We start from the raw sequence: 27,559 nt of genomic DNA on the forward strand, positions 1-27,559 counted from the left end.
GAGGACATGATATCCATTTGACATAACTTATTAATTTCACAGTGTCTGTGAAGGCAGAGGTTTGCAAATGTCAAAAAGATACAGATTGCGATGTGTAAGGTTATCAGCAAATCTGTACATTTTATCATTTTATTCATTGATGTAGACTCTCAGAATCTGTCTACAGGTAAACTTGAAATACTAAATTATAGTACCTGACAAAAGATCTCTGCCACTTTTGAGCATTGCATGAAACACATGTATTTATACAGAGGAATGGACATATACAATGGATACAGTTATCTTCAACTTTCTAATCAGTATTTGTAGTAAAAATCCTGCCTCAAATCAGCTGCATGCTGTAGTGTAAAAGTGAGATAGGTACCAAATGGAGGATATCTGTTATACATACAAAACATACTGTATCTAATAAAAAGCTTCAGTTGTACAAGGTTCTGAAAGGTTTTTGTTTTTCTGGGCCTTCAAGGAGAGATCAAAGAAAGAGCAGACCCATTCCTGGTGAAAGGCTATTCATAAATTCCATCATGCAATAAATAAATTTATTTGGTGTTTTTGAGATGCTCCCTAGAGTGGTTCTGATTGTATTTTTGTTGTCACTGTTAAAATTTCAAAGATTTCAACATGAGCAGCTGTCAGGCCCATGCTAAAGAGCTGCAAGAGGTGCGACTCCATCGAGTTTCTGTTGTTTGTTCTATAAACCATGTATATGAGTCAAAATAAATTTTAATGCTTACTCAACCCAAATAAGACTGGGAAACCTACTGTAAGTTTTGAAGATTTAGAAGAGGTAAAAGTATTTATTACACCTAATTTTACAATTTCAGTGTGATAGAATCTTTGTTATGTTTCAGATATGTGCTCTAAATTAAACTGTATGGTGTTGATGTCGAACTGAAAGAAGATTTATTGAGAAAATAGGTGATGGTGACATTTCAGTGTTTGAGTATTTGTCTCATTCTTAGGGAGGATTAGTAATTTACAGCATTTCCTACCAAAAGGCAGATCAATAATGTTATAAATGCATTCTGACCATGAGAATTTATGCCAAGCATGTGATAATTGAGTTCTTTGTCTTAAATTCAGTCTTTCATCCTGATATCTGATTGTAACAGAATGAACAGTAAAATCCTTATTATTTATCATGGGGTGCCATGCAAGACAGGAGACCTATTTAACCTACACACATATCCCTAGTGCCCAGCACTTTTTGCAAAGGGACAGCTATATATAGTCCTGAAGAGAAGGTTATTTCTATCCTGTGAGTTCTGCTGAATTAGGACTGAAAACAAAAATGCTGTTGGCAAAGCTGTCGAAGTTTTTTAGTTCACTTTTGCAAACTAGTGACCTGCAGCAGTGGGGGCTGGTCAGGCCTGCAAGTGGGAAGCAGGGAAGTTTCAAAGAAGCAGACACATTCCTGCATGTTATTACAGAGGTATTTAATGAAATGGCTTTTCTACCTCTCGGGTGCATGTTACTGACCAGTGCCTGCCACAGCTACATGTGCTTCGAAGGTAGAAGGAACACTTAGTTACTGAGCATTTTAACCTAAAAAAATCTCAGAGATTGTTATTTTTCCTTCCTTGAAAGTTTCTGTCCTAGTGTGTGGTCATAGATGATCCTGCTTGTCAGTGTCTGTCCTTCCGTTTCTCTAAGCAGGGGGAGTCATGGTCTTGATTTCATTAATCTTGCATCATGAAGCAAGCTTATGATGTAAGTAATGAGGTAAGTATGTGGAGTAAAAAATGTCTCAGAACCTAGACACCTCATTCTCCCTGCTTAGGAGAGAATGATCTTTCCTTTCAGGAGGATATGACCTTACTCTTTCTCTTCTTCCTCTGGGAAATTTCCACTCTAGAACCTCAGCTGAACCACTCTAGAACATCTCTATCTTTGAGAGCAGTCTGGTAACTATTTTCTGGGACTAGGACGAGAGGATCTTAGCATCTCTGGATGACCTAGAGCCTGGTTCAAGACCCTGGAAAGTTCTTTAATCCTAATGGCAGAGTCCTGGAAAGATTCCTCACTGCTAGACAGCAGGTACTTGTGTAAGGAGTGAAATATGTGGAGGGCAGGGGAGAAGGGTCTAGAGCTGTAAAGGAGCAAGTGATGAGCAGGTGAAAGCATCCTGATGAGGCAGGGGGTGGCAGGGAGATAGGGACCAGAGGAGTGCAGTGAGGACTTTAGCTAACAGTTGAACAGCAAAGGGACTTTATATTACTGTCACCCAGAGGCTGTTGTGTGAATTCCCCAGCTCTAATACACAATCATAATTGCTTCCAAATATTAACCTCTTCTTTGCATGTAGATATTAAATAGTAACTTGGTGTCTGGTTGGATATTTGGGTTATGAGACAAAATTACTTTCGGCAATATGCTTCTAGCAGATAAATAATCAGAAAATGTAGCATTTACAAAAATGTAATAATTGAAAAAAAACCCAAAATACTGGCAATAAATCATAATGTAACTAAGATATGAGAGTTGCAGCTGCTTGATTTCTTTCTTTTTAAAGAAAGTACTTGGGGTCAAATAGATCATAATAGATCAAATGAGAGAGAATTTCTGAAAGAAAGAACTGCTGCTGCTCTATTTAGATTTGGCTGCAATAGTGAGTGACGTTAGTAATTATTTTTCTCTTTCTGAACACACAGAATACTTAGACCACCTCTGCAGTTCTTATGAAATCTGTTTCTTTCCATTTATTCATTAGTAAATATTAGCTCATGAATGCTGATAAGTATCTCTCCTTTTCAGCCATCTGATTCGCTACTTGTGAAATGGCTGTTTACATTGTTGAGACCCAGCAATTCCAACAATGTTATCATCCGAGTGCAAGCAGCCAGTGAATTTTTAGAGGCTGTCTCAGATGGGCCTGTGTGGATGGGAGGCTGCTCTTATCCTCTGCTAATAAATGCTTCATCTTTGCCTGTAATTGTGGCAGAATGGAAATGGTGCTTAGGAGCCTGGCTGTGAGATTGCAGCAAATGGCTGCGACCTATGTTTAATGTAGTGACGCTAATGAATTCTGAGAATTAATTTTCTGCTAAGAAAGCGTGATGGAAGATACTAGAATTTCCAGTTGGATAATAGATTGACTTCTATCAAGGCAAACATACAATTTTTATTTCTTTTTCAATCTCTACTTACTTAACCTTTCTATTATTTTAGATCCAAAAAATAGTGGACTAAATGTGATTCTTTCATCATGCCTCATTTGAAACCCATCTTGTAGTAGATTTGCTAGTCAATTTTCTCCATTCAAACTAATGCACCACCTTTTTCTTTTATCTTTTTTTTTTTTTTTTTTAATTTCCACGGGCCAAACAATTTGGCTGATTTTGCAGGTGCAGCACATTTACTGGTTTTATGAATAATTGCAGTATGGTTGATGTTTGACAGTGCCTGAGCTAACTGTCCAAACTGGTCTTAAATGAATGCTCAGATGAGAAGCTGAAGATGTTTTAGTTTTCTTTTTTCCTCAGAAACAAATCCTTCATTAATAGGGTTTTTTGTTTTGTATCTCACTTCTAAAATGCACACACTGATTTCAGAATATTTTGTGGTGAGGGAAATTGTAAAAGCTTTTTTTGTTTCTGTACTGTTTCAAATGCTGACATTATTGAAGGTTTATATTGAATGTTTATTACTTCTTGATTTCTTTTTTTTTCTGGCATATATGTTAGATACATCTTCTTCCTGAATTTACTGGCAAGTTTGAGCTCAGACACTCATATAGTTAACTTTTCCACACATTATAATTCTATGTCAGAGTGCAGGTCAGTAGAAAACGTGATAATTCTCACCTTGGTGCAGGCTTTAGCATTTTAAGATCTGATATTCTATATTTGGTTTTTTTTCTGAAGAGCATTATAGTGTTAATACTGCTTCCAGTAGGATGATGACACCTTACTGAACACCTGCGGTGACACCAACAGTCTAATGCATCATTTTTCATTAGCACTTAGGTGGTGGCCCAAGAATTTTTATTTTACAGGTGATGTTGACTAAGAACAGCAGCAGCAGCAGGCATTCATGTAGCACTAGAAGCAACACAGATAAACTGACAGTGTGTAGAAGCAGAATGTCAATAGGCCTTTTCTACACAGAGAGGAATAAGGACAAAGGAATATGCGCTGAGAAACATAAGGGCTATGTTTTCAGTGTCACATGACAGCTTTCCATCCTACATTGTCTCACAGCAAGCCTGGTGAGACACCAAATTGTTGCTGAATATTTGAGTACAGACTAAACCCTCAATACCTACAGTGACTAAGCTGCAAGCTGTTTTCTGCATTTGAAACATAGTAAGGGGTAATTTCTAGAAGTGACTGTGTCAAAACTTGCGCTGTTTAGAGGCAAAGGAGGCTGTTTGCCTCATACACTTCAATTCCCTATGGCCTGCTCTTTCTACTGCTGTGTTTTTTGTGACATGAGTGCTAGGAACTTGCTAGAAAGTGCTGGGAACTTGCCATTTGACTTGATAGATTAAACCAACTCCAGTGGAAATGTTCATTCTCCTGTTAGTCTTTTCCCTGAAGCTGAAGTGCTCACACATGAAGTTACAGACATGAATTTAAGCAGCTCTCCCTCATCCTTGCACAGCTGTTATTAGCTCTCTGCTTTGTTGTGTCATCTCGTTAACCTTCTAAAAGGACTCTGTTCTTCTGATGCAGGCACAAACTTGGCACAATAGGAGGTGTGCTCTGTCTGAGCTTGGAACAGAGACAGTTTGATCACAGAATCATGTTGATGTGTCTTGTGTCATTAACTTAGTCATCCTGCAATTTAACAAAGTTTTGGTTGTGTTTCAAGCTAAATCCTATGTGAGCACAGACTGCAGCAATATCCTACTGCCAGAGGATGAAGGTTGCATTTAGACGAAACAATAGATAAACATTGATTGTTGCAAATGGAAAGCATGCACACAAAGTGAATGGTCAGTGGGGGATTGGCAGGATTATGCACAGAAGCAAAAATAATCCGAAAGATCTCTAAAACTACCTCCTTCACAGAATTTACCTCTGCTCATTAAAACATCTGCCAGACCTAAAAAGCTCGCATTTCAGGCATGCTAGAGAGAAGCTAAGAACTTTTTTCTCCAAAATGTCTCTTCTTGTTGAGCTTCCACAATGAGTGGAGCATTCTGGACATTTTGATATCTCATCTAGAGGATGTATATAGAAAAATTCTCATGCAACTTCTGTATCCTGTCTGTAGAGTGTCTTTGTGGGTGCATTGTTCAGAGCTCAGAGAATTCTTAGTAATAACTACATGCCACCAGGTCTAAGGTTTGTGTGTTCTTCACACTTGTGATAAACACAGGATACTCTGCCTGGAACTGTAATTTTTTGAAGATAATCCATTTAAATTCTAGTATTGTTATCTGAAAAGCAAGTGCCTTTTGTGATAGGACAAGAGATAACGGTTTTAAACAAAAAGAGAGTGAATTCAGACTAACTATCAGAAGGATGCTTTTTGTGTTGAGGTGAAACACTGACGGAGGTTGGTAGATGCTCATGCCTGGAAACAGTCAAGGTCAAGTAGAACGGGGTTCTGAGCAACTTGATATAGTTCATGTCCCTTGAATTGCAGGGGGTTTGAACTACATGACCTTGAAAGATCCCTTCCAGCACAAACTATCCATGATCCTATGATGTAGATTCAATTGGATTCAGTTATAGTACTGAAAAACTCGAGATGAAATCAAATTTAACAAGAACATTTATTTATTAACAATAAAACATAAATAATGTAAAGTTGGAATTCTTGATAGAATGGTAAAAATCATGAGTGCATGAGCTTTTCAGACTGAAATCTCCACTTCAGATACTTGCCAGAAATCTGTGAATTTGTATAATTCATAGCACTTATTGTTTTGTTGTCTTTTCTTCTGTCTGCCTGATTAATGTCTTTCTTTTCAAATGCTTTTTTCCTTTTTCTCAGGAAACATGAATTTAAACAGGATTGGCATGGATTGTATTGTCTGTGTGGGTGTAGTATTCGCTTTTAAAACTCCCAAATTACAAAAAAGAAAAGGGGCAGGGGAGATTGTCAGAACCTGTTCAAGGCTAATGATGGATCTTTTCCTGGAGGGGAAGGACTGGTATTTATAGCCCAGCGCTCAGAGGGATGGAGACAAAGCAGTTTGTGTTGCATTAGTGTTTCTATCAGGAGGCTACAGTTCTAGCCTATAGCAAGTCACCAAAATAATTCCAAGACTGGTAACACATTTTACAGACTATCTTTTCTGGACTAGATAAACAGAAGAGGTTAGCAAAATGACTTTCAAGAACCTAAAGTATTAAAGTTATGTTCAGAGATATTTCAGGATCATTTTAAGACCAGACTTTAGTCTTCAGTAAAGTCTTTGAGGTGAGGCTAAACTTTATAACTTGCTAATGTGTTTGGTAGTATTTGAAATCAATTAATATGTATGATTTTTTTGTAATGTTGTTTAAATTTTGTACATTGTTACTTTTATTACTAGAATATGAATTCTAGAAGGTATTCAAGTTTCACTGCACTTTTGGCTAAAGTTATAGCCTTGATTTGTGTTATTTGGCCATGGAAGGCCAAACTTAGATACTTATTCAGCAAATATGAAAGGAAATTGTAAAGTATGTAATATGCATCTCATCAAATAAATTAGTCTTGAGTTATAATTTGCTAAAATTATAGATACTACAAGGGAGGTGTATACTGAATTGCAGCACATTTTTTTCCACATTCTCAAATAATGTCAATATCATTATTATTTGAGCAAGAGGAATAGAATGATTTAATATTATTAATTAGAGGATACTTGAAAACAGTCTTATCCTGTTGGATCATTCTTCTGTTTGAATGGTATTATTTCATCTTTATGATGCATAAAATAATTCAGCTTGAGTGATGGCTTTTCCAAACTTAAATCTCGATTATATAAATTAGTATGGTACTTTGTTTTATGCTGGTTTAATAGGATGTATTTTTTTACTCATTACTAATTCACCTGTACTGCATTAGTTCACAGAAAGAACTTTGGTACTGTGGCTAGCATTTCATTCTGACTGATTCCTTTCTCTTCCAGACTGAATTATGCAGGTTTGCAGAATTTTCTATAATTCTTATGCTAACACTCATCATTGTGGTATAGAATATCTTCCTGTAACATTCATTTTAAAAACAAAGCTGTGTACCAAATCCTTCTGATTAGTGTTGTGCCACAGGTTTCAGTTGTGATTTTCAATAGGCTGTATCCTACAATCCGTAGTCAAAATCTCATCAGAGAATAGATAGAAAATGAAAGTGAATTAAGTATTGTATATTCATCTTAATTTTTATGTATATTAACTGTACAGCTTTTATAGGATACAATGTAATTTTTTTCCTTTTATCTAGTTACAGTTAAAAAGAAATATTAAATAAGTTTGAATTTTTAGCCTTTATAGGAGTGTTATTATAGAATGCATTCATTTAGCTGAGTATTTTATGCCAGATTTATTGCAGTATGGAAGAGTTTTGTTACATATTGAGGAATTCAAATTTGTGAAAAGAGAACAGCCACACAGTAAGTTGACTCAATGCATGCTGTAATGATAACATAGTTGTCTGAGACCCCTATTTCTCTGTCACAGGTGTCTAATCAAGGATTTTGAGAAGCGCCCTTCAGTCACCCATCTTTTGGAACATCCGTTTATTAAACAAGTACACGGTAAAGATATGTCTTTACAAAAACAGCTGGCTGAGCTCATCCAAGAACAACAGCAGCTGGGCTCCACAGCCAAAATAAGGTACTGTACAAGGTACTGTATGTAGCAGCATCTATGCTACAGCCCTCCTTCCCCACACTTATACTGGAATCACAAATTGAAACTTTGAATGTGACTTTTACTGTTTCAAATGATCATATTAATGTGTCGAATGCCAGTACTATTAGCAACAAGTGCTGTTTGCCAGGTGAATGTAAGAATTGTGTTGTCCCTTTGATACTTTTTGAAGCTACTTTGATCAGCCATAATGCAACTTTCTTTGCCTTTCTTTCCCCACTGAACTCTGTTCTATACTTGTTCTCATTTCGCTCAATCGGAAGGGCATTGATAATTCCAGAATGTTCTGATTTGTGGAAATAAATGTTGGCACAAAACATTGTATCATACTTTGTTAACAGATCTTTAAAAATACAACTGTGAGCATTCAAATGACTACTAGAAAAAGTTAAGAACAGAAAATTTTGAAGTTTGCTGTTTGATTAAATCCTATTAGTAAGAAGGCTGTTCAGTACTGAAAGTAGTTGTTTTGCCTATAGTTTAATAGTAACTTCTATTTTTTCATTCAGCCTGGTAATTAATTTTAAACTGTGCTTAAAAAGCAGTGCATGTTTATCAGCAGAAGTGGCATCTTTTGGGGCTGACTGTAAATGTGTCTTAGTTTAGTTGTTGTCCAGAGGGTGGCAGAATTTCACTGTTTCAAAAGAGAATTAAATGCTAATGAACATACTGTCCCAAGCCTAGCAATCATTCTGTAATGTGAAATACTAGAGGTTAGATAAGCTCTGGCCCATTATTATAAATAACCACCTTCTAATGTTGATGAAGTAAATTAGATGTTATGATTCAGAAGTCACAAACATGTATATACTTGCATGCCATAAATCTCTGTAGCTGAAATGCTAAAGGCCCAAACAAGAGTATACAAGTTAAAATAAGGAAATGGCTGTTAAGTGTAGTTTCAAAGTGAAGATGACTTGTGTGGGTGGTGAATTTTTGTTTGTTTGGTTTTGTAGGGTGTGTGTGTGTTTGTTCTTGTCGGTTTCTTTGTTTGTTTTCTGGGAAAACATACCTGGAAATGCTCACTGTGGTGGGAGTTATGCCAGCATTACAGTAGAAGTTACTACTTTATCCAGTTTCCTAAGATTCCTTCCCCATATAACACCTCACAGATCACATTGCCGACAGCTATGGCATGACTGGCCCAAGAGGTATAACAATTTTTCCAGCTGTTGACCTGATTGCACATATAGACAGAGTGAAATGATGCTAAGAGGAGCTCTGAAATGGATTTGTCATGGTATTCCAATACATTCTTCTGGGATTGAGCTCCATAATGTGGAGTGACAAAGAACCAAGACCACAACAGCATTTCTTTCCTCAAGCCTTTTTATGTATTAACTGGGTATGCTGTGACAGACAAGCTACTGCACCTTAGACATGACTGGACTGTGAGAAGGATTTTGCTTCCCAGCACTCTAGTATGAATCAGTGCTCATTTAAGGGAGTTTGACTCCTTGTCTGTCCTGTCACTGCCTAGCCCAGCTTAAATATTTTATTTTAGAACAAAAATATTTCTGATTGTTTTAGCATTATACTATGGTATCCTTACTTCTTCTGTGAAGCACCAGCCCACTGTGATTGGGGTTGAGAGCATGCTCAGTGAGGACAAAAATCTACTTATTGTGTACCTCTGAAACCTACAACTTATTGTTCATTATGATATTCTAAAGATTTTAAGTTTGATCAAATTGGTACAAATTTAATGAGATAGTGAAAGTGCATCCCTGCAAAATATTGTCTGTGGGCCAGACAGTTATTACAAAAAAAACAACCACTAACAGCATCTAATTATAATTTTCCCAAGAGTATTGACATAGCCTCATAACAGTAAAAAACTTGGCTCTATTATAGGGATATTGTACCCTCTAGAAAAATTTTTACCCATTAAAAGCCTTTAAAACCTCTGTAATGCATCTACAACATAATTTTCAATACAAAATTTGACATGCAGAAGAACATGGTATTTTTACAATACCAGATGGTATTATAAAAAATTTACTGGCATTTATTTGTAATGATCTGTAGAAGTCATCTGAATGTATAGTCACCACTTCAAAGTAAATATGGCCAGTTGAAATCCTTGTTAGGTAAAACTTCTCTGTTGCAACATTGAATACAGTGCATGTTTTTTCTGTTTATTGATGTGCCCATGACAGGCACAATGAGATGTACATTAACTTCCTGGTGTTCAGAAATAAAGAAAAATAGACTCTCATTTTTAGGAGTAGAGCAACAGTACAAAACAATCATTTAAAAGATAAGTAAAAGAAAATGTTCTCAAGAGCAGAGGCTGAACATTTCCAGAGACTGGTAAATCATCAGTATAGTTGTGTTAACAGCAGTTCTTCTTTGAGGGACCTCAGGGAGTCACTGGTGATGACAGCTGATCAGGAGGTGTTTTGTCTCATATGAAAATCTTCCAGGATGGTGCTTTGGATTTGTGTCTTTTGATTCTGTACTGACTCAGCGCCTGTAGGGTTTTAAATAGGATTCTCCTTCCAGTGGAGCCATGCCAGTTTTGCCTATTTTGGTACATCACTTCAGGTCATAGTGCCTGAGAGCAAGCCTGCAGACTTGAAAGTTGCTACTAACCACTTTGAGCCTGTGAAGGACAGACATGGAGAGCTGACCTAGCAGTGCACTGCTAGTGAATAGGAGAGAACTGGCTTCTTTCATTTTCCCTCAACTCCCAGGAAGAAACTCATGATGCTGTTTTTATTGCAGCTTCAGGGATTGTCAAAAACCTCCTGATCTTGAACTTCTACAGTGAGAGAAAAAAACTAAGCCAGCAGAAACACAGATAACTTTCTACTCTGGTAGTGATTGCAGAGAGGTGCCTCAGGCAATACAGCTGAAGTGAAGGAGGGAAAGTTTCCCATGGCCAGAAATAAGCAGGAGAGTAGTAGAAAGAAAGAAAGAAACAGGCTAGCCCCTTTTGGTAGGATCTGGGTTAGCCTCTGGAGTCACAGACTGAAGCACACCTTATTTTAGTTTCTTTCATTCATTTTTCATTCTTCTTTAGTCAGCTTTGTGTGCAGTATACCTAGGTTTAGTTTCAGTACATTTCTTCAGACCTCTGAACTGAAGGGGTTCTTTATTGACCTTGAGCTCAAAGAAGTCTGTTAACACACATTTGTTGCTATCATCAGTTTGGTGCTGATGAACATACTGTTGTTACTTTTCCATCAAGCAACTTACTAGAGAATTTTATATTCTGATTTCCTTTAGGTTAAAAATTATTAACGAAAATGTTTATGCTGGTGAAAGACCACTTTTAAAATTAAAAATAACGTTAACAATTCATCCTGCCTTTTTATTGAAAATTATACTCTTTGAAACTACTCTTTATGTTTTTCCCTAAATTATTTTCATAGGTGAAGTGCAGATATCTTCAATCCTTATGCAAATAGTTGTTTTAAGAAAACCCATCCAGAATAACCCTTTTTTACACATTTGTAATGAGGAAGAAGATTCTTTTTTTCATCTGTTGGCATCTTTTACATTGAAATTCTGTGTTTTGGCATTTCAGCATTAGCTCTCTACTCTTGCGTTGCATGTGTCTTATACTCTTGTGAGGAAGAACTTGGTGAGAAAGTCTAATGTCACAAGTGTATAAAGATGAGCTCTGGGTATTATCTTTCTTATCCATATACCTTTTATAAGCTATCAGTTAACCGTGTTTGTTTTCTAACAATACCAAAGCATAATTGCTAATTAGCATCAATGAACTTTCCATTAACAGCTTTGACATAGTAACAACTATATGAAGTTTAATTCTAAGAAATTTATTCAGTGTTAAGTAGTCCACTAGTTCTATTTTTATAAACGTTCTTCAATCCCTGAAAAATAAAGGTTAGTACATCAGAACATTGCTTCACATGTATTCATTCTAGCCATGCTGAATTTTTCTTCCCCATCTATTCTAAATTCAAACAGAAAATTCCTTTTTAGCACATGGATACTGATTTCTAGGTCATCTTGGGAGTCACAGCAGTCTTATTCCTATCAATATGTAGCTGTCTCTGGGCAGGAAGCATTTCTTAAAATCACAGGGTCTCACTCAGTTTTTTCCTATTTTTCCTTCTTTTTTTTTTTTTTTTTTTTTTTACTTTCCCACTTCTTTATTCGCACAAATACTGTAAGATGGTTGTTCACATAGTGTCCTTATGCATAGTAACATTGTGAGAACAAGAAATACCATTCATTCCTAAAGACTAGTGCCTCATCTAGCATAAAATTGGAGAACAGAGGAAAAGAGACGGAATCTACGTTACAGCAAGGTGTGCCAACAGAACAAACAAACATTTGTCAGGAATTATAAGCAGAACTATAAAAATGTTTTTATTTCAAAAATAATAATTGAATGTTGATAGCTTCAGTGTGTCTGAGTATGATTAATAATGTATTCTCTAAGTAAAAAAGGATGCACAAATCAATCTTACCAAAAACTTGCTATATTTCAGGGATAGGTTCCTCAAGGTGAAGATTCATTCGATTGCTTGTCATTAAAATACCAAGAATGTTTAGGCACCTCCTGAATTTAATACAAAAATATAGTAGAGATTGTGTTCTGTTCCTCATTCTCACTCTGATTTGCTATGTAATATCTGTTCTATCACTTGCCCTCAATATTTCTCTGTTCCTTTCACTCATGAAATGGCTATTAATAGTTTTACTTAATATATTATACCTATGAAAAAGAGATTGCAGATTGCTGAGGCAAGAATCTTGTTCTGTAAAGCCTTACTGTACTGTACTGTTAGTTTGCTGTAAACCTGTAATGAAGAGAAACATGTACAATGCCTGGGGCTCTAGCCATTTTTATTTTCATTCTTCCTGCACTAGAGCCTGGGGAACACTTTGGGAAGGCTCTAGGCAAAGATATGTTACAAATTATGGCTATTATTAATTCTCGTTTAACAGTAAACATTTTCTTTGTGGAGATTATATTTTTGTTAAATGATGTTTGAGTGTGTTTGATAATCCATTAAGGGAGGTTATGAGAGAGCTGCTCACTTTCCAAATACACCTTTTGATCTCTTGAACTTATTAGTGTGGTTGGTTGCTTTTTTGATTCATAGTAGAAGAGATTCCAACATACAGGCTGATAACCAGCCTGCTTTAGGAGAAAGTCAAAAGAGATTTAGTGTGTTTCCTAATACTGCTAAATTTTAAATTACTCTTTGTGCTGCCTACACTGGCAAAATGCACTGCAAAAAGTGAGTATATTCTCTGGTGTTTATAAACATCAAATATTTTCCCCATATTTTTGTCCTTGTCAGGACTTTATCTCAAGCTGGCAAAGCCAGCAGCTGCTTCAGAAAAAGTTGAAAAACAGATGTAAAAACTTTCAAAGCCTTTTAAGCTAGGAATTGTACTAAGTCCATAGATAATGTTTCAAAATATAACAGAGCTTGTCATGCAGACATTTAAAAGGGAAACTCATTTGGAACCCTGGTATTCTGTCTATTGTCCCAGATCTTCCTTGCATAGATTATGATGATAAAATCTCGTGTCCTTTAGGAAAACTTTATTTAAAAAAAAGTAAATTTTCCATTTTATTCCATTAAAAAAAAAAATACTTCATGGCTTGTGAGTAAACTACTGGAAAACTGTAGAATTTTAAATCTTTAACTGAAGGCCTTGAAAAGTACTGCCCATCAGCAAAAGGGAATGAAATTAAAATGTTCTGATTTTTTCTTCTCCCATTTGAATGTACCACAATTTAGACATTATCTACTTGTGCTCAGTCTTAAAATAACAGACTGCTCTATCCAGAATAATGCATAGGAGAAAATCTAAAAAAAAAATGTCATAATAGCACATGAGATGGAGAAATTAAAGTGTAGTAACAGATCTATTAGCTGCCTTTTTACTGTGGTGGGGAAGCAGAACATCAGAGAGGAAAATACCTGATTAAAAGCTTAGAACTGGAGACAGGGAAGAAGAGTTTTCACAGAATGCATTCTAAAAATATTGCTCTTGGTAATATTCTTTAAAGATGTCTTTCAAAATTTTAGATATTGTGGGTTTCTGTGTGTCTTTTGGCTGTTCCTTCAGAGGAGATAATGTGGAACACCTGTATGAACTGCAGTAGATAAATGTATATTAATTTTGAATTAATAAATATATTTGCTAATCACCAGTTGACATCTACATTTATTTAGTTAGCTCTGTCTATCAAATATCACTGGAGTTGAAGTTGAGAAAGAACAGTCTTCTGTATTTCCTCTATAACCTAATGTTATTAACCTAACTCCCAATGTAAAAGTTTTATAATGATTTGATGTTTGAAAGTTAAAGTTGATCAAGCATTGAATAGTTTGGGTTTTATGGTTCAAAGTGGCAGCTTCCCAGGTATCAGCAGGTTTGAAGAGGCCAGCTCCAGACATGGCTCATTCTTCTCTTGGATGTTTTCCTACAGAAGAAGTATCTTATGCTCATGTCTGTAAATAGACTTCTTCATAGGAATCAGAAAAATTCTACTAAACTCTGAGTTTGGTTTTTAAAAGAATGAAAAAGCTTCAACACTTGCATGAATATGATTTTAAGCAAGTTTAAGGTAGACTATTAATAAGGAGTTCAGATTACTGAACTTTGCGGGCTTGGATGATGCTGGGTCAGTGTGCTACTGCTGGTCACTATTTAGAAGTTTGTTTCTGTAATGGGGAACAGACACTTGTGAAACCTTACATTTTGAAGGATAAAAAGCAAATCTGCACATCAGTAAGAATCAAACTTGAAGAAGCCTGGGGAAAAAAATAGAAAATATTAAAAAAAAAAAAAAAGAGCATTTAATAGTTTGAGAAGGGCAGGAATATTCAGGCTAACTCATCCGATAGAATGACAGTACCATGTCTTGGCAGCTTCCCCCTTCTCATGAACCAGCTGGATTACAGCAGCAGTCCATCCAAGGAAGTAATTCTTATTACCAGATATCAAGCTTCTCTGCCAGCTCACATTTAGATTTGAAAGCAATTAACAGCAAGGAACTTGATTGCATCCAGCCATTAATTTTCTTTGGACTCAGAAATAATAACAGAAACAGAACCAGAAATAGTTCTCCGATGCTATACACAATGTAATTTAAGGCAATTCTTCAGCCTTCTTCTTTATGAATATTAGGCAAATGAGTTTAAAACTCCTTTTTCTCCCTCTTAATATAATTTTTTAAAACTTAAAGCTCCTGTGGCCCCCAAAAGTGAGCCTGTTCTGAATATTGTGCATGTTTTTTTACTGGAGATTGTAAAATATATCTATATATCTGTAGCATTTATATTCTAATTAAGGCTGTGTCGGTGTCTCTATTATGACCTTGCTTCAACAAATTACTTCACGCTGAAATTTGATGTAAAGGAGCAAAATTAATCTTTGCAATGCATGGGAAATAGGCTGTGTATCTCTGTGTGGCAGTACCACACTTTCCCCTTTTTTCTTTCTCATTGTGTTGAGTATTTTTCTTGTCGATCTCAGGAATTAATTTTAAAATTGGCAATAATCTAAAGACCAAATACAGAAACCATTGTACCTTTGTGAATCCTAGAAACAAACAAACTGCAAAGATAAATGCTTAACTGCGCCAAGAGGCCAAAGTAAAGGCCACTTAGAAGGCTCTAAAGATGTTAGGGGTGGAGGAGAGATAGGTTAGAAAAGAAGCTTCCCAATGAAGGCAAAAATTCTTGGTCTGTGTTGCTTTGTTGCTTAGGTTGGACCTGCCAGCAAAATGACTTTTTGATCTAGACGGCAGTGTGGTCCATCTAGCTTTTCTTTCCCCATCCCTTGATAGCAGGATATAGGAGTGTATAGCTATTTACAGTGCACTCCTATCACTATAACTGGTTACTTTCTTTCAAACTGTACCTTTACCACCACTAGAACAAATGAATGCTTCCTGTCTTTTCATGAAATGGTTCTCTCAAGGGAGAAATGCTTCTTGCCTTTTGCTCCTCCTACAAAATCCAAGAAAACTGCCCCTTCCAGCTATTCCTGCCTGTAAAATGGTAACAGGGGGGTGCTTCAGAGCATAGAACAGGCAGTGCTCATCACTAGATTTCTGGAATCAGTCTAATGGTGCTCTTCAGGTCTCTTCTGACCCAAACCAACCTGTGATGCTATAAGAAAGTTAGGTACCTTGAGTGACTGGCCATTTGCTCTCTTTATGGCAGTTGTTTTGTTTTGTGAAGAGACTGCATCTTGCAGGGATTGTTTCTGAAAATTACTGGAAACTTAGGGACAATAACATAACATCTTTGATTTCCCTTTTGCTTAGAGTTTGAACTTTTTATATGTTGCCAGAAAGGAAGGGGAATTGAAAGAAATGGCTGACAATTCTACTGTTTATGCAGAAAATATACTGACAGTTATTTCTCCAATTAAGAGTGTTTCCTTCTGCTTTTTAAGAATTTGTAATATATGTTTTAAAAGCAGATTGTATGTCTAATGTAAAATTGTGGAAATAATTAAAGGTTACTGCCTGTATTTTTCCTTCCTACTCTGTCGATGCACTGGAGGACATAGGGTCAGTAGAAAACTGATGAGGCCAGCAGGAGATTTGAAGCTAATGTGATGTTATGCTCCTAATATCCTCTTAATCATGTACTTAGGAAAAGGAGTTAAGTGCTGGAAAATATTTGCACAAAGGTATATATGTTTTACTTACTTTAACTAAGACCAGTTTCCTTATTTATTTACATATGCTTAAAAGGGACCCTTTCCAATTAAAAAAATGATTCATTTAAGGTGAACAAACAGCAGGCGTTTAATACACAATCAGATAACAGATTAGTTTACAAAGCCATTCTTCAATTAGACATGCTTAGGTTTGAATGTGCCCTCTTCCCCCTCCTCCTTGCACCTCTGATAGATGTGTCCCTACTTGTAGTTTGTTGCAATTTAGTATTATGACTATGATGTTTTGCTCCAGGAAGAAAAAGCATCACAGATGAGTTATGTTAGCTAAAATGTCTAGCCATTGTTTTGTTAGTTACAGCTTCATGAAATAAAGCAACTGTTAAAATATTTCCTTTATTTGTAGACTGAAGGGTGCTCCTATCTCTAAAGTATTTACATTATTTACAACAGTATTTTTCTATACAGTAAAATAAGAGCTTGAATTCTGGTTTGAAAGGGAAACAACACTTAAAAACCGTAGAAGTACATCATGCATTCTTACTCCTTTGAGGATCTGGCTTGTCAGTAAAGTGTAATGTTTTTGCATATGCTGACTAAAAAAAAAAAAAAAAAAAAACAACAAAAAAAAACCCAACAACAACAACAAAAACAACCCAAAACAAACCCACAACCCAATACCTAATCAAATACCAGAAAACGGGAGATTTAATTGAGTGGAATTTTCAACAAATTCAAATGGTCACCATGCTGCCCACAGGAAGTAATACCCACTATAACAATTTTGCTTTCATAGCTTCTTGTTTATCTTCTTGTGTCCTCCTTTCATTGCTTCATACATACAGCATCAAGCTATTGTCTGTGGAAATGTAGTGGGACTGTCAGTAAAACCTGCTGTCTTTCCACTCTTTTATTTCCTAGCTGACACAACAGTTTGCATGGTTTTATTTAGTTACAATTCAAATAAACCATTAGTGTTTTCTAGGACTCATTGAGGAACCAAAAGGAAATGAAGAAAATGAATAAAAATAGACAAAGAAAAATTATCATTTAATGTGATTCATGATTATCGGGGAAGCTGTATTCATGGCTAACACTCTTCTCCTTCCTTTTTATTAGAGGCTTTCCTTGCAATAATTCTTCTGATGATGTAATAGTTCTTGGATATGAAAACATTCTCTTTACTCAATGAAATCTGATTAGCTTGAAATATAGAAGTCTACATAAAGAGGAAAAATGCAAATGCCTCAAAAAGGATTCCAAGAGCATATAAGATATGATTAAAGAAACTGCTACATCTTCATATTAACCTTGAACATTATAGATAAGCAAGGGTTTCCTGCCAAGTTACAGTGCTGTTCTGTTACTGCTTGGTATAGTATTTAGCCTTGTCTTGGGATGCTTGATTATGTGGCTCTTACTTTCTACATGGCAACCAATGCAAAAACAGACTGTCAAGGACTGTCATTGAGGATCAATGCTAAATGTTACTCAGCAGGATGCAGACTGTATCTCGGTGGGTGTCCTTCTACTATGCTTTGATTATGTTTGTTGTAAAGAAAAGCCTAGTTGTGCTTACAGCATTCATATTTCACACCCTCTGTGGAAGACATGTTACAGCCTCTTAATTTGTTCCCATTTCAATGTGATGTGTTGTTTAAAAACATATATACCACATTTTCAAAGATTCCTCCAGTATAATCTGATTATAAAGGGGTTATGTGACAGTTTGTCTCTGCTGCATGTTGTGTGGCTTAAATCTCTGGAGACAAGCCGACTGAACATCCCCATACAATTTAGAGTCTGATGGCAGCTGTGGTTCAAAAATGTTGTTTTGGGCCACATCTAGGGTCATCTGAGGAGGCACTTTGGCATACACCGAGGTAACAGTAGGATTTTATCCTACTTCCTACTTCTTGTATCTTCTTTAGATGACAGTACTGTGGCTGAGCATGTGGGGGTAGCATTTAATTAAACTGAGTGGTAGTTTATTAACTTAGAGCAAGGAGGGAGGGGAAAAGAGGAGGAATTTTTAGTTTACTGAGTGTGAGTGAGGAGTAGTAAGTCTGTAAGTAGTAAATTTTTGCTGAACATTGATAAATAGATAGGGTTATATATTGTGAAAGAGAAAACAAGTAGTACACCGGACAGCAAGCTGATCTATTGCTTTTATAAAAGGATACCACAAGCAAAATTCCTCATTTCAGAGAGCATGTCTGTGTTTCTACATGAGAAAAACATTCCCCCATGACTTCCCTTTGCATCTTAGTGTTTGCTGTCTCTAATACACTTGCATAACACTGGTGCTCTACTAACAACTTCCAGGCATGAACGAATACATACTAGAAGACCTTACCAAGTGGACAGAGCTGACAAGTCCTCTCTAGATGACGATCTGGTAAATCTAGAAGTTCTCAATGAGGTACTGTATTGTCTGAGTAGCAGCTTCTGACAACTGTTCTTCACGTTCTTGCCTGTTTCTGCTTTTTAGGTATCTCTTAGCAGAATGAGAATATTTCCTTCTTGCAATCTTTTGTTCCTCCAAGGCAAAAGAGTTCTCATATGACTGATCTGCTGCACTCACTTTGTTAATTTATATAGTTGCATAAAAGTAGTAGCAGTGAATACTATTATGTGGAAAAACTTAATTATGAGTGATGCTAGTTTAAATTGTTTTTGTGAGTTTCCTAAAATACAAAGTTTAGTCATAAAGATGTAGATTTAAGTGATTTTTTTTCTAAAATAATCTATTTAAATAGGATAATGTATTATCTACTGCGTCTGACTAAAAAATGATAAAACTATCAATTTCATATTTCACTGTATCACCTATTTTAGAGTATCTATACATTTTTGTGTTGATAAGCCTTTAATTACACACCAGCAAGAAAAATACATAATACTAAATTGAGCTAGTGTGCTGTTTAAACAATCTTTTACCACTACTTAAAATTTAATCCTTGAAAAATGATTATCCTTGTTTCATGGCCAAATGAAAAAATTTAAATGGACATGTACTGTGAAGTGCAGCAATAACATGTTACCACCATTTTCTCTTCAGACAATTTACTTCTCAGGCTGATATAAGAAAATATTCTAATTTGCAATTAGGAGTGTAGGAGTGGCCATTTAACTTAGTTTTATGACATTAGAAAGAATTTGGAAAATATTTTATTTTGTGGGGTTGGCATTTAAAATATAATTAGAAACACTTACAATAAGTATTTCTTCAACAATGTTCTCAGTATATTTACAAAAATCTTCCTAAATGGAAAATACTGTATAACTATCAAACTTTCTGTAATCTTCTCAGGAAACAATTATCCATCAGCTGCAAAAACGTTATGCTGACTTACAGATTTATACTTACGTTGGAGACATTTTAATAGCCTTGAACCCCTTCCAGAATCTCAGCATTTATTCTCCCCAGGTAAGAGAGATTCCAAACTGAAGATGGAAGTTGATTTACATTTTAGATTAACACCACCAGCTAAAATACTTAAGTGATGCTGGAAGTTGGGAGCACAAAGTAAACCTCAGCCTTTTCTTTTTCCAGAACAGTACAGCTAAAATTTTGTTTTGTTTTGTTTTGTTTGTTAAATTTGGGTTCATTTTATTTTATTCACTTCTTGGAGGCACAATTCCAAAGGAGGAACAGAGATTACCCTGGGCACAGCTGTGCCTCTTGTCTAGCATTTAGGGCTTTCTTCTTGGAAACAGATGATGGTTATATGAACCTTCTCATGCTGAGGTTTTTGCTTGCCAAAGAGTTGCTCTGACTGAGACTTATTATATGTCCTGGGCCATCAGCTCTGCCTTAAAAGAACCGAATTAATCAAATACTGTAAGCATAAAGGCCAGTTTAATTTCTTACAAATGGGAGGAGAGGTGGAGCTAGAAACAATTTAGTCTTCATGGATGCCAAAATCAGGGCTTCAGATAGGGGGCCAGAATTCAGAATGACTGTAAGTTTCTTTTGTATGAACTGGTTGTTTCCTTGATTGAAGGCTTGTGTTTGAAATTCTCTTCCTTGTGATACAGTTCTCTTCATTGTCTTGTGTGGAAAACATCAGAGTGCGTTCTCGGTGTTGTAATTTGTGTTCTGCAAACTAAGCCGTGCCAAGAATTACCACTCCCATTCCAGGTGATTCAGTGGAAGTTCTGTGGTATAACAGGCAACTTTTCTGTTGAACAGATGATAGTTACTGTCTTCTTCTCAGTTCTTAATTACGTAGCTAAGTTGTGTATTTTAAGTATTCTGTATATTTCTTTGAATTTAGTTCTCCAAGCTTTACCATGGTGTGAAGCGTTCATCAAATCCCCCCCACATATTTGCCTCTGCAGATGCTGCCTACCAAAGCATGGTTACATTCAGCAAGGATCAGGTAAGGATCTGTTCCTTTTGGTTTAGCTTTTGTATTAATCATACTGCCACTGTGCTACAGGGCTGTGAATAATGTTCTGTTATACTGTATTTTGGGAAATTTTTTCTTTAAGCCTTTTATTCCTAAATCAGCAAAACCAGATTAGAGATCTGGTCAGATTTGGGAGTTCTAAGGAGGACATAGTGATATGAAAGGGACTGAAAAGTCAAATAAGATGATGGAGGTACCTGACCAATATAGTTTCCTGGACACCTATGATGTCCTGGCTGTTGACTCCAGCAGCAAAGTATTGCTGCATATTCTGAATCTAGGTCTGTCTTAGGTATCTCAATAATTTATACTTGTGTTAAATAGAGGGTTCTCAATGCCATTGCAGATTAACAGAGTTTGAACTACTTTTCTATTGCAAAAAGATGCTAAGTCACAAAAAATAAGAACCATTAGCAAAATTTTTAGTAAAATAAAGCAAGTATGGTTCTATTATAAATGTAGTAAGGACACAAATCCAATTATACAGCAGTGATTTTAATGAAAACAAAATACCATGTTGTAGAAGATTTTACTACATTCTTAAGATTATAACTTCATACTCTTTCTAATTTGATGTACTGTGTGTACATGAATATTGAAGGCTGATAATTATTTTTGTTCATAAAATCCTCCTGATTTTACCTTACACATCACATAATAATTAACAGAAAGCATTCTCTTAAAGTCACAAAACCAGAATAAAATAATAAAAAGCCTGAAATCAGAAAATGCCAAAAAATAAGACAAATGAAAGGGATATTGAAGAGGAAGAAAACAGGAGTTTTACTGATTATGTGAAAGTACACTGGTCTGGGAGATGTTTAATACTTATTTAGTGACTTACATGTTCTCTGACGGAGGCACTAAAAAAGACAAGTACTCATGTTAGAGTAACTTATGTGAGAATTTGTTATCTGAGGAAAAATATTGGTCACCCTAGGACAGTTGGGTAGTGTAACTGCTGTAATACTATTTCCTGGAGCAAAAATAACTGTCAGGAAGTAAATAAATGAGCTGCAAATGTCATATTGCATACATTACATAGAGCTGGTCCCTGTACCTGCTGTCAGGCACCACAAGGTACCACCAGATAACTGCTGCATCTTTCAAACCTTTTTGCAAAGCTCAGTTCTATATGAAGGGGCATTGCATCAAGTATTTTAGGACCTTGTATCTTTTCCCAGACAAGAATCTTGTGTATTCACAGTATTATGCCAATAGTTTTTGGATGTTTGCATAAAAACCTGTGAATCTATGCAAGTACTCAATGTTGATATTTTAATTATATGAGAGTTGATAATGTGCCTTAAGTAGAATAATGTTTGTACTGGTGGTCTGTAGAATACATGGGGAAAAAAGGGTAAATAATAAATGCTGTTAGAATTCAAACTTTCTATGATGCATTCTTCAGTGTTCAGGTGAGAACTGGTTTTCAACTTCCACTTTGCCCATAAAGCATAACAGCAGAGAGAAGGAAAATTATTTAGACCATTCTAAGTAGTGTCTTGAGTCTGGAAGCTTTTTGAAGAGCCTATAAAATACTATGAGTTAAGGACTGCTGACACAGGAAGGAGGTGGATATGTCCTCTCAGAATCACCCAGTGATCAGATGCACTTTTTCTGAAATGCTTATATGCTTGTTTGCTGTTCTGGCTTGAATATCAGCATCACCTACAGAATAGCCTCTCTATACAGGACCTATTATTTAAGATTGTTTTTCAAAACAATCTTTTGGTCAGTGTGTCAAAAACAGCTATACCCTGTGATTCAGGTTAATTCATATGAAGTCAATGCAGTGAGCTCAGACATGGTCACTTGTTTATGTGTTCTAGCTCTTCAAAATTCAGTCACTGCTTCACACATGCACCTTGGGATCAGGCATTGCAAGATGCATTTTAGTAATATAGGGAATAAATTACTGCAGTGAGCCTTTGCTGATCTCTCCTTTCAAAAGGGAGTTGACCCTTAAAGTATTCTATAATTTTGGTACTAAACATGAAATAATGGGTAGGAGTAGTAATAGCAGAAAACAACCATATGGTTAGCTATGCACTTAAATATTTTTTTTGTGTGTTCAGTGCATTATCATCAGTGGGGAAAGTGGTGCTGGAAAAACAGAAAGTGCCCATCTGATCGTCCAACATTTGACCTTCTTGGGAAAGGTATTTCCTAGCCAATTACATAAAATTATTAAGAAATCCTCCCAACCTTACCCCAGTGTTCACTTTATTTAATCTTTAATACTTAAAGCTGTTCATGTGAATTTTCATACTTGATTTAGGGACATAGTAATCATGCATGTGAGAGTATTGACTTAAGATGCAAGAGTGTGAGTCACACCAAGCCAGTCAATAGTTTTTTAAAGAGAAGGTGCTAAATTATGTGTTCAGTACCTGTAGGTATGTACAGTGTTTATCACATATAACATTATTTATACAATAAAGAAAGAAAAATATTACTGTGGTTCTAATCTTAGAAGCTTTTACACATTTAAATGTTATGAGTAATGATATTAACACAAAATAATTGGAAAATTAACCATGTCAGCTTAACCCTAAGTAGGCATCTTTAGTCCACTGTGGTTTTGGTATTCTTAACTAATTATAAAACAAGTCAAAGGTGGAACAATTGCAGAGAAAGAAGAATCTGTATTTTGCTACCTGTGGGAGATTATATCAGTTTGTTGGACCTCTTATTGTATAAATAGAAAGGTCAGCACAGTACCTTATTCCATACAATTCTTCTGGAGCAAAAATTTGACTGGGGGTAAGCATTATATTCTTTTAATTATCCTTCTGATTTGTATCTCTTCTGTCAAGGCCAATAACCGTGCTTTGCGTGAGAAAATTCTTCAGGTGAATCCTCTGGTTGAAGCATTTGGAAATGCCTGCACTGCCATCAATGACAACTCAAGTCGCTTTGGAAAATATCTGGAAATGATGTTTACACCTACAGGAGCTGTAATGGGGGCAAAGATTTCTGAATATCTACTTGAAAAATCAAGGGTCATAAAACAGGCTGTGTAGGTATATTAATTGTCTGTTCTATAGCATTTATGTAGTTGTTTGATTTGATTTAATTATCAAAAATTCTGTGGTTTAGATATTTTTCTGTCTTCTGCTAAAATACCAGTACCAGTGCTATGACAATAAGAATAGTCCTGTTCTTTTGGAGTAGAAGCCAGAGCCACTTAATTCTTTGGGGAAATGTTGTGTTCACTGGGTTTTCTGTGTTTCACAGCTGCTAATCCTATGCTACTAAAACAAGTGGGATATTTGCTACCTTGCTTCAGTGAGCTCATTATGAGAACTACTTTTATATTCATTGTACAAGATGCCACAAGGATAAACACAGTTGCTTTAAAAGGATACTTTTTTTTTCAGGGGAGAAAAAAATTTCCATATATTTTATTATATTTATGCTGGTCTTTATCATCAGAAGAAACTTTCTGAATATAGACTTCCTGATAAAAAGCCTCCTAGGTAACTATTGCTTACTTGTTTTAACTGCTCATTGTAATTAGCCATTGATCAGCACTTGCTTTCAATATGATGCCTTCAAATCTGTCTTAATCCTTCTCCATTCCTTAAGGATCTTTTTTAATCCTCCCAAGGTGGGAAGACTATGGACACTAAGGCATTAAATTATTTGCATTTGTTTGAGAAGTTGAACTATTAGAACAGAAGGAGGACAAACCAAGCTCATTAGATATTTCGTCATACTTTCAAATGCAGACAACCCTCCTTATGATTTCTTACCATAATGCTTCAGGTTCAGGAACAACCCAGAATATGGTTTCGAGGTTTTTAATTTATGTTGTACTTTCAGTGCATCTGATTTGTACTGGGTGAAGGGATGTGTGTGAAATGTTGGTAACATTATTTGATATTAACAAAAAATAATGCAGATGTTAATGCAACAGAAACAAAAGCTTGTTATGAATTAGCATCAAACTATATAATTGAAAGTTATTGAGATAAATGTTCTTTCCAGTTACTGTGGTGCTTGCATTTAAGTCACTGAAGCTTGTATTGACATATGTGGTAGTGTGATGCCTTCTTTCTCCCACTCTGTTTAGATATATTGATAATGAAACTGGAAGAGTAATGCATGATATTGTTACTAAAGATTCCTATGGAAGACAATTTGAAGCAATTCAGCATTGTTTTAGAATTATAGGATTTACTGATGAGGTAAGAGATTCAGTTGCTAAACCATTATTGACCTTATTTAGGAAAACCACCTCCAGTACTGCCCTTTGATTTTGTGGATGTACAAAATTTTGTGAGCCACAAAATCTCTGCTATGACAGAAGTGAACTGTGAAAGCATAACCCCCCACTCAGAAGGCAAGACCAGACTGAAGTCCCAGTTAGTACTCCAGCAATTCTGTCACACTATTTCTTGTGTAAATAGAAGCTTACTTGAACTTGTAGAACTTGGTCTCAGAGAAAGCTACAAGCTTTAATATCCATTCCAGTGCCCATGTTTTTCTTTCATAGCCTAAATATGATGTGTGTATCTAACTGAATTCCTTAAAAATGCTTCTTGTCATCTTTTATAGGAAGTGTATTCGGTGTACAGAATACTGACTGGAATCTTAAATACTGGAAATATTGAGTTTGCTGCTATTTCTTCACAGCACCAAACAGATAAAAGTGAGGTTCCTAACCCAGAAGCCTTAGATAATGGTATATACTTTTTAACATTGTCAGTTCTGTATATGCAATTTGACTCTATTCGTGATAGGCTCTAGCTCATGGTAGCAGTTGGTCAATGCTGGTGATTTCAACTGCATAATCACAATTCTGTGTCTTTTTCCACTGTCTTTTAGCTGCTGCACTACTAAGCATTGGGTCAGAAGAACTTCAAGAAGCCCTAACCTCCCATTGTGTTGTAACACGGGGTGAGACAATTATCCGGACGAACACCGTGGACAAAGCAGCGGACGTGCGGGATGCCATGTCAAAAGCACTTTATGGCCGGCTCTTCAGCTGGATCGTGAATCGTATTAATACACTGCTTCAGCCAGATAAAAATATATGGCAAGTCACACATCACTGAATCATGTGTACTTACTGTGCATACGTCTGATGGGTTAATCCATTTGTATATTTCTGATTTTGCAGAAAAAGTGCTGTGTTTATTTTGGCTAAGGCATGAAAATGCCTTTCATGCTGTGATACTGAATCCTGTTTCCAGGACATTAAGCCCATCATTTTCAAAGAGCTGAATAGAATTTAGCTACTGAAGTCAATGGAAATTGGGTGGTTGAAGTGCTGTACAATTTTTTTGAAAGGTGCTTCCTATGTAGTGAACGTGAAAATCGTACAAGAGTCTGATAAATAATTGAAGTACACTGAAAAAAATTGGTATATAGTCCTTACAGTCCCCCTGCTTTTGTAAGGAAGTAATCAAGTTTCAGATTATTGTTGTGCTATTTCAGATGTGAGTATTCTTTTATTTTTTATTATTACAGAAACATTATATTGCGCACCCTTACAATTTCATTGCCAGGCACTGATCTGGCTGGTTTGATCATTTGAAGAAGCTGTAGACATTTTAGAAACAGGGGAACCTCTCAGGTGATATGAAAGTGCCTCTGATCTGAGATCTCTGCTTGCTACTTCACTATGTCATATAGACATATTCTCATCCATTTCACATGCAGTTCTGGCAGTGACTGAGTGTGCTTGAGTTAGCACATGGACTTTTAACAGTGTAGCTTGTAGCAGCAGATTTGGTAATTACCCTTCTGAATGAGTGTAGCAAAAATGTACCATTAAACCTTGACACCTGCTGCCTGGAGGAGCAGACAGTAGATTTTATTTGGGATCTGCCTACTGAAACCCCCTGTTTCAATATGGCTGCTAAGTGTCTGCTACTCTATACCTATGATTTTCCTGCCTTCTTCATGGATATTTGCAAGAAGCAAGTGGAAAACAGAACTCTTAGCAATGCTGAACAAATGCACAAGTTGTCTTAGGTTCAGATACACTTTTCTTCCTTTATTTTTGCAGCAGAGTGAATCAGTTATGCAATATTAGTTAGCAAGTTTATTTTTATTTTAACTTGGTGTTGCCCATAATGAATTTTGTTTGTATCTTCACATGCAGCAGTGCTGAAAGTGGGATGAATGTTGGAATACTAGATATATTTGGATTTGAGAACTTCGCAAGAAATTCTTTTGAACAACTGTGCATAAATATTGCTAATGAACAGATCCAGTTTTATTTCAATCAGCATATCTTTGCACTGGAGCAGGTAAATTCAACTCTGTTGAGGTCTAGCTGAATCAGGTGTCCTACATTATAATAATATTCAGGAGTACTTTAAAAAATGAGTATGTGATTTAAATGTGAGATAATAACATAGTTCTGTTGACATTTTATAAATAATGTGGTTGAGACCTATAGAGCATTGCTGTACACCATAAATGCCCTGATGATGCTGTTGCTTTTACTGTTTTGGTATTAAAACTGTGCTGGTGACTTTTGTAGATGGAATACCAGAGTGAGGGAATTGATGCCACTACAGTGGAGTATGAGGACAACCGTCCACTTCTAGATATGTTCCTTCAGAAACCCATGGGTCTCCTGTCTCTGCTAGATGAAGAAAGTCGATTTCCTCAGGCAACAGACCTAACTTTAGTTGGTATGTGCAAGTAAAACTCTGGGAAAGATCTGGGAAATGACAAATATAAGTG

The 27,559-nt window shown here is 36.0% G+C and overlaps 1 protein-coding gene across 2 annotated transcripts in view; it reads left to right on the top strand.

Annotated features, from left to right (window-relative positions):
* Positions 1-27,559, top strand: part of MYO3B (myosin IIIB) — a 171,710-nt gene that overhangs the window by 47,983 nt on the left and 96,168 nt on the right. For both annotated transcript variants that reach the window (XM_031505414.2, XM_077785039.1), the window contains exons 8-19: positions 7,617-7,772; positions 18,765-18,861; positions 19,753-19,869; positions 20,720-20,824; positions 22,933-23,016; positions 23,674-23,876; positions 24,238-24,336; positions 24,933-25,047; positions 25,418-25,544; positions 25,688-25,898; positions 26,970-27,117; positions 27,354-27,507. In XM_031505414.2, the coding sequence (XP_031361274.2) occupies positions 7,617-7,772; positions 18,765-18,861; positions 19,753-19,869; positions 20,720-20,824; positions 22,933-23,016; positions 23,674-23,876; positions 24,238-24,336; positions 24,933-25,047; positions 25,418-25,544; positions 25,688-25,898; positions 26,970-27,117; positions 27,354-27,507 (1,616 nt within the window). The remainder of the gene's footprint in view (positions 1-7,616; positions 7,773-18,764; positions 18,862-19,752; positions 19,870-20,719; positions 20,825-22,932; positions 23,017-23,673; positions 23,877-24,237; positions 24,337-24,932; positions 25,048-25,417; positions 25,545-25,687; positions 25,899-26,969; positions 27,118-27,353; positions 27,508-27,559) is intronic.

The sequence above is a fragment of the Lonchura striata genome, chromosome 8 (genome assembly GCF_046129695.1).
Source record: "Lonchura striata isolate bLonStr1 chromosome 8, bLonStr1.mat, whole genome shotgun sequence".
In the NCBI taxonomy this organism is placed as follows: Eukaryota; Metazoa; Chordata; class Aves; order Passeriformes; family Estrildidae; genus Lonchura; species Lonchura striata.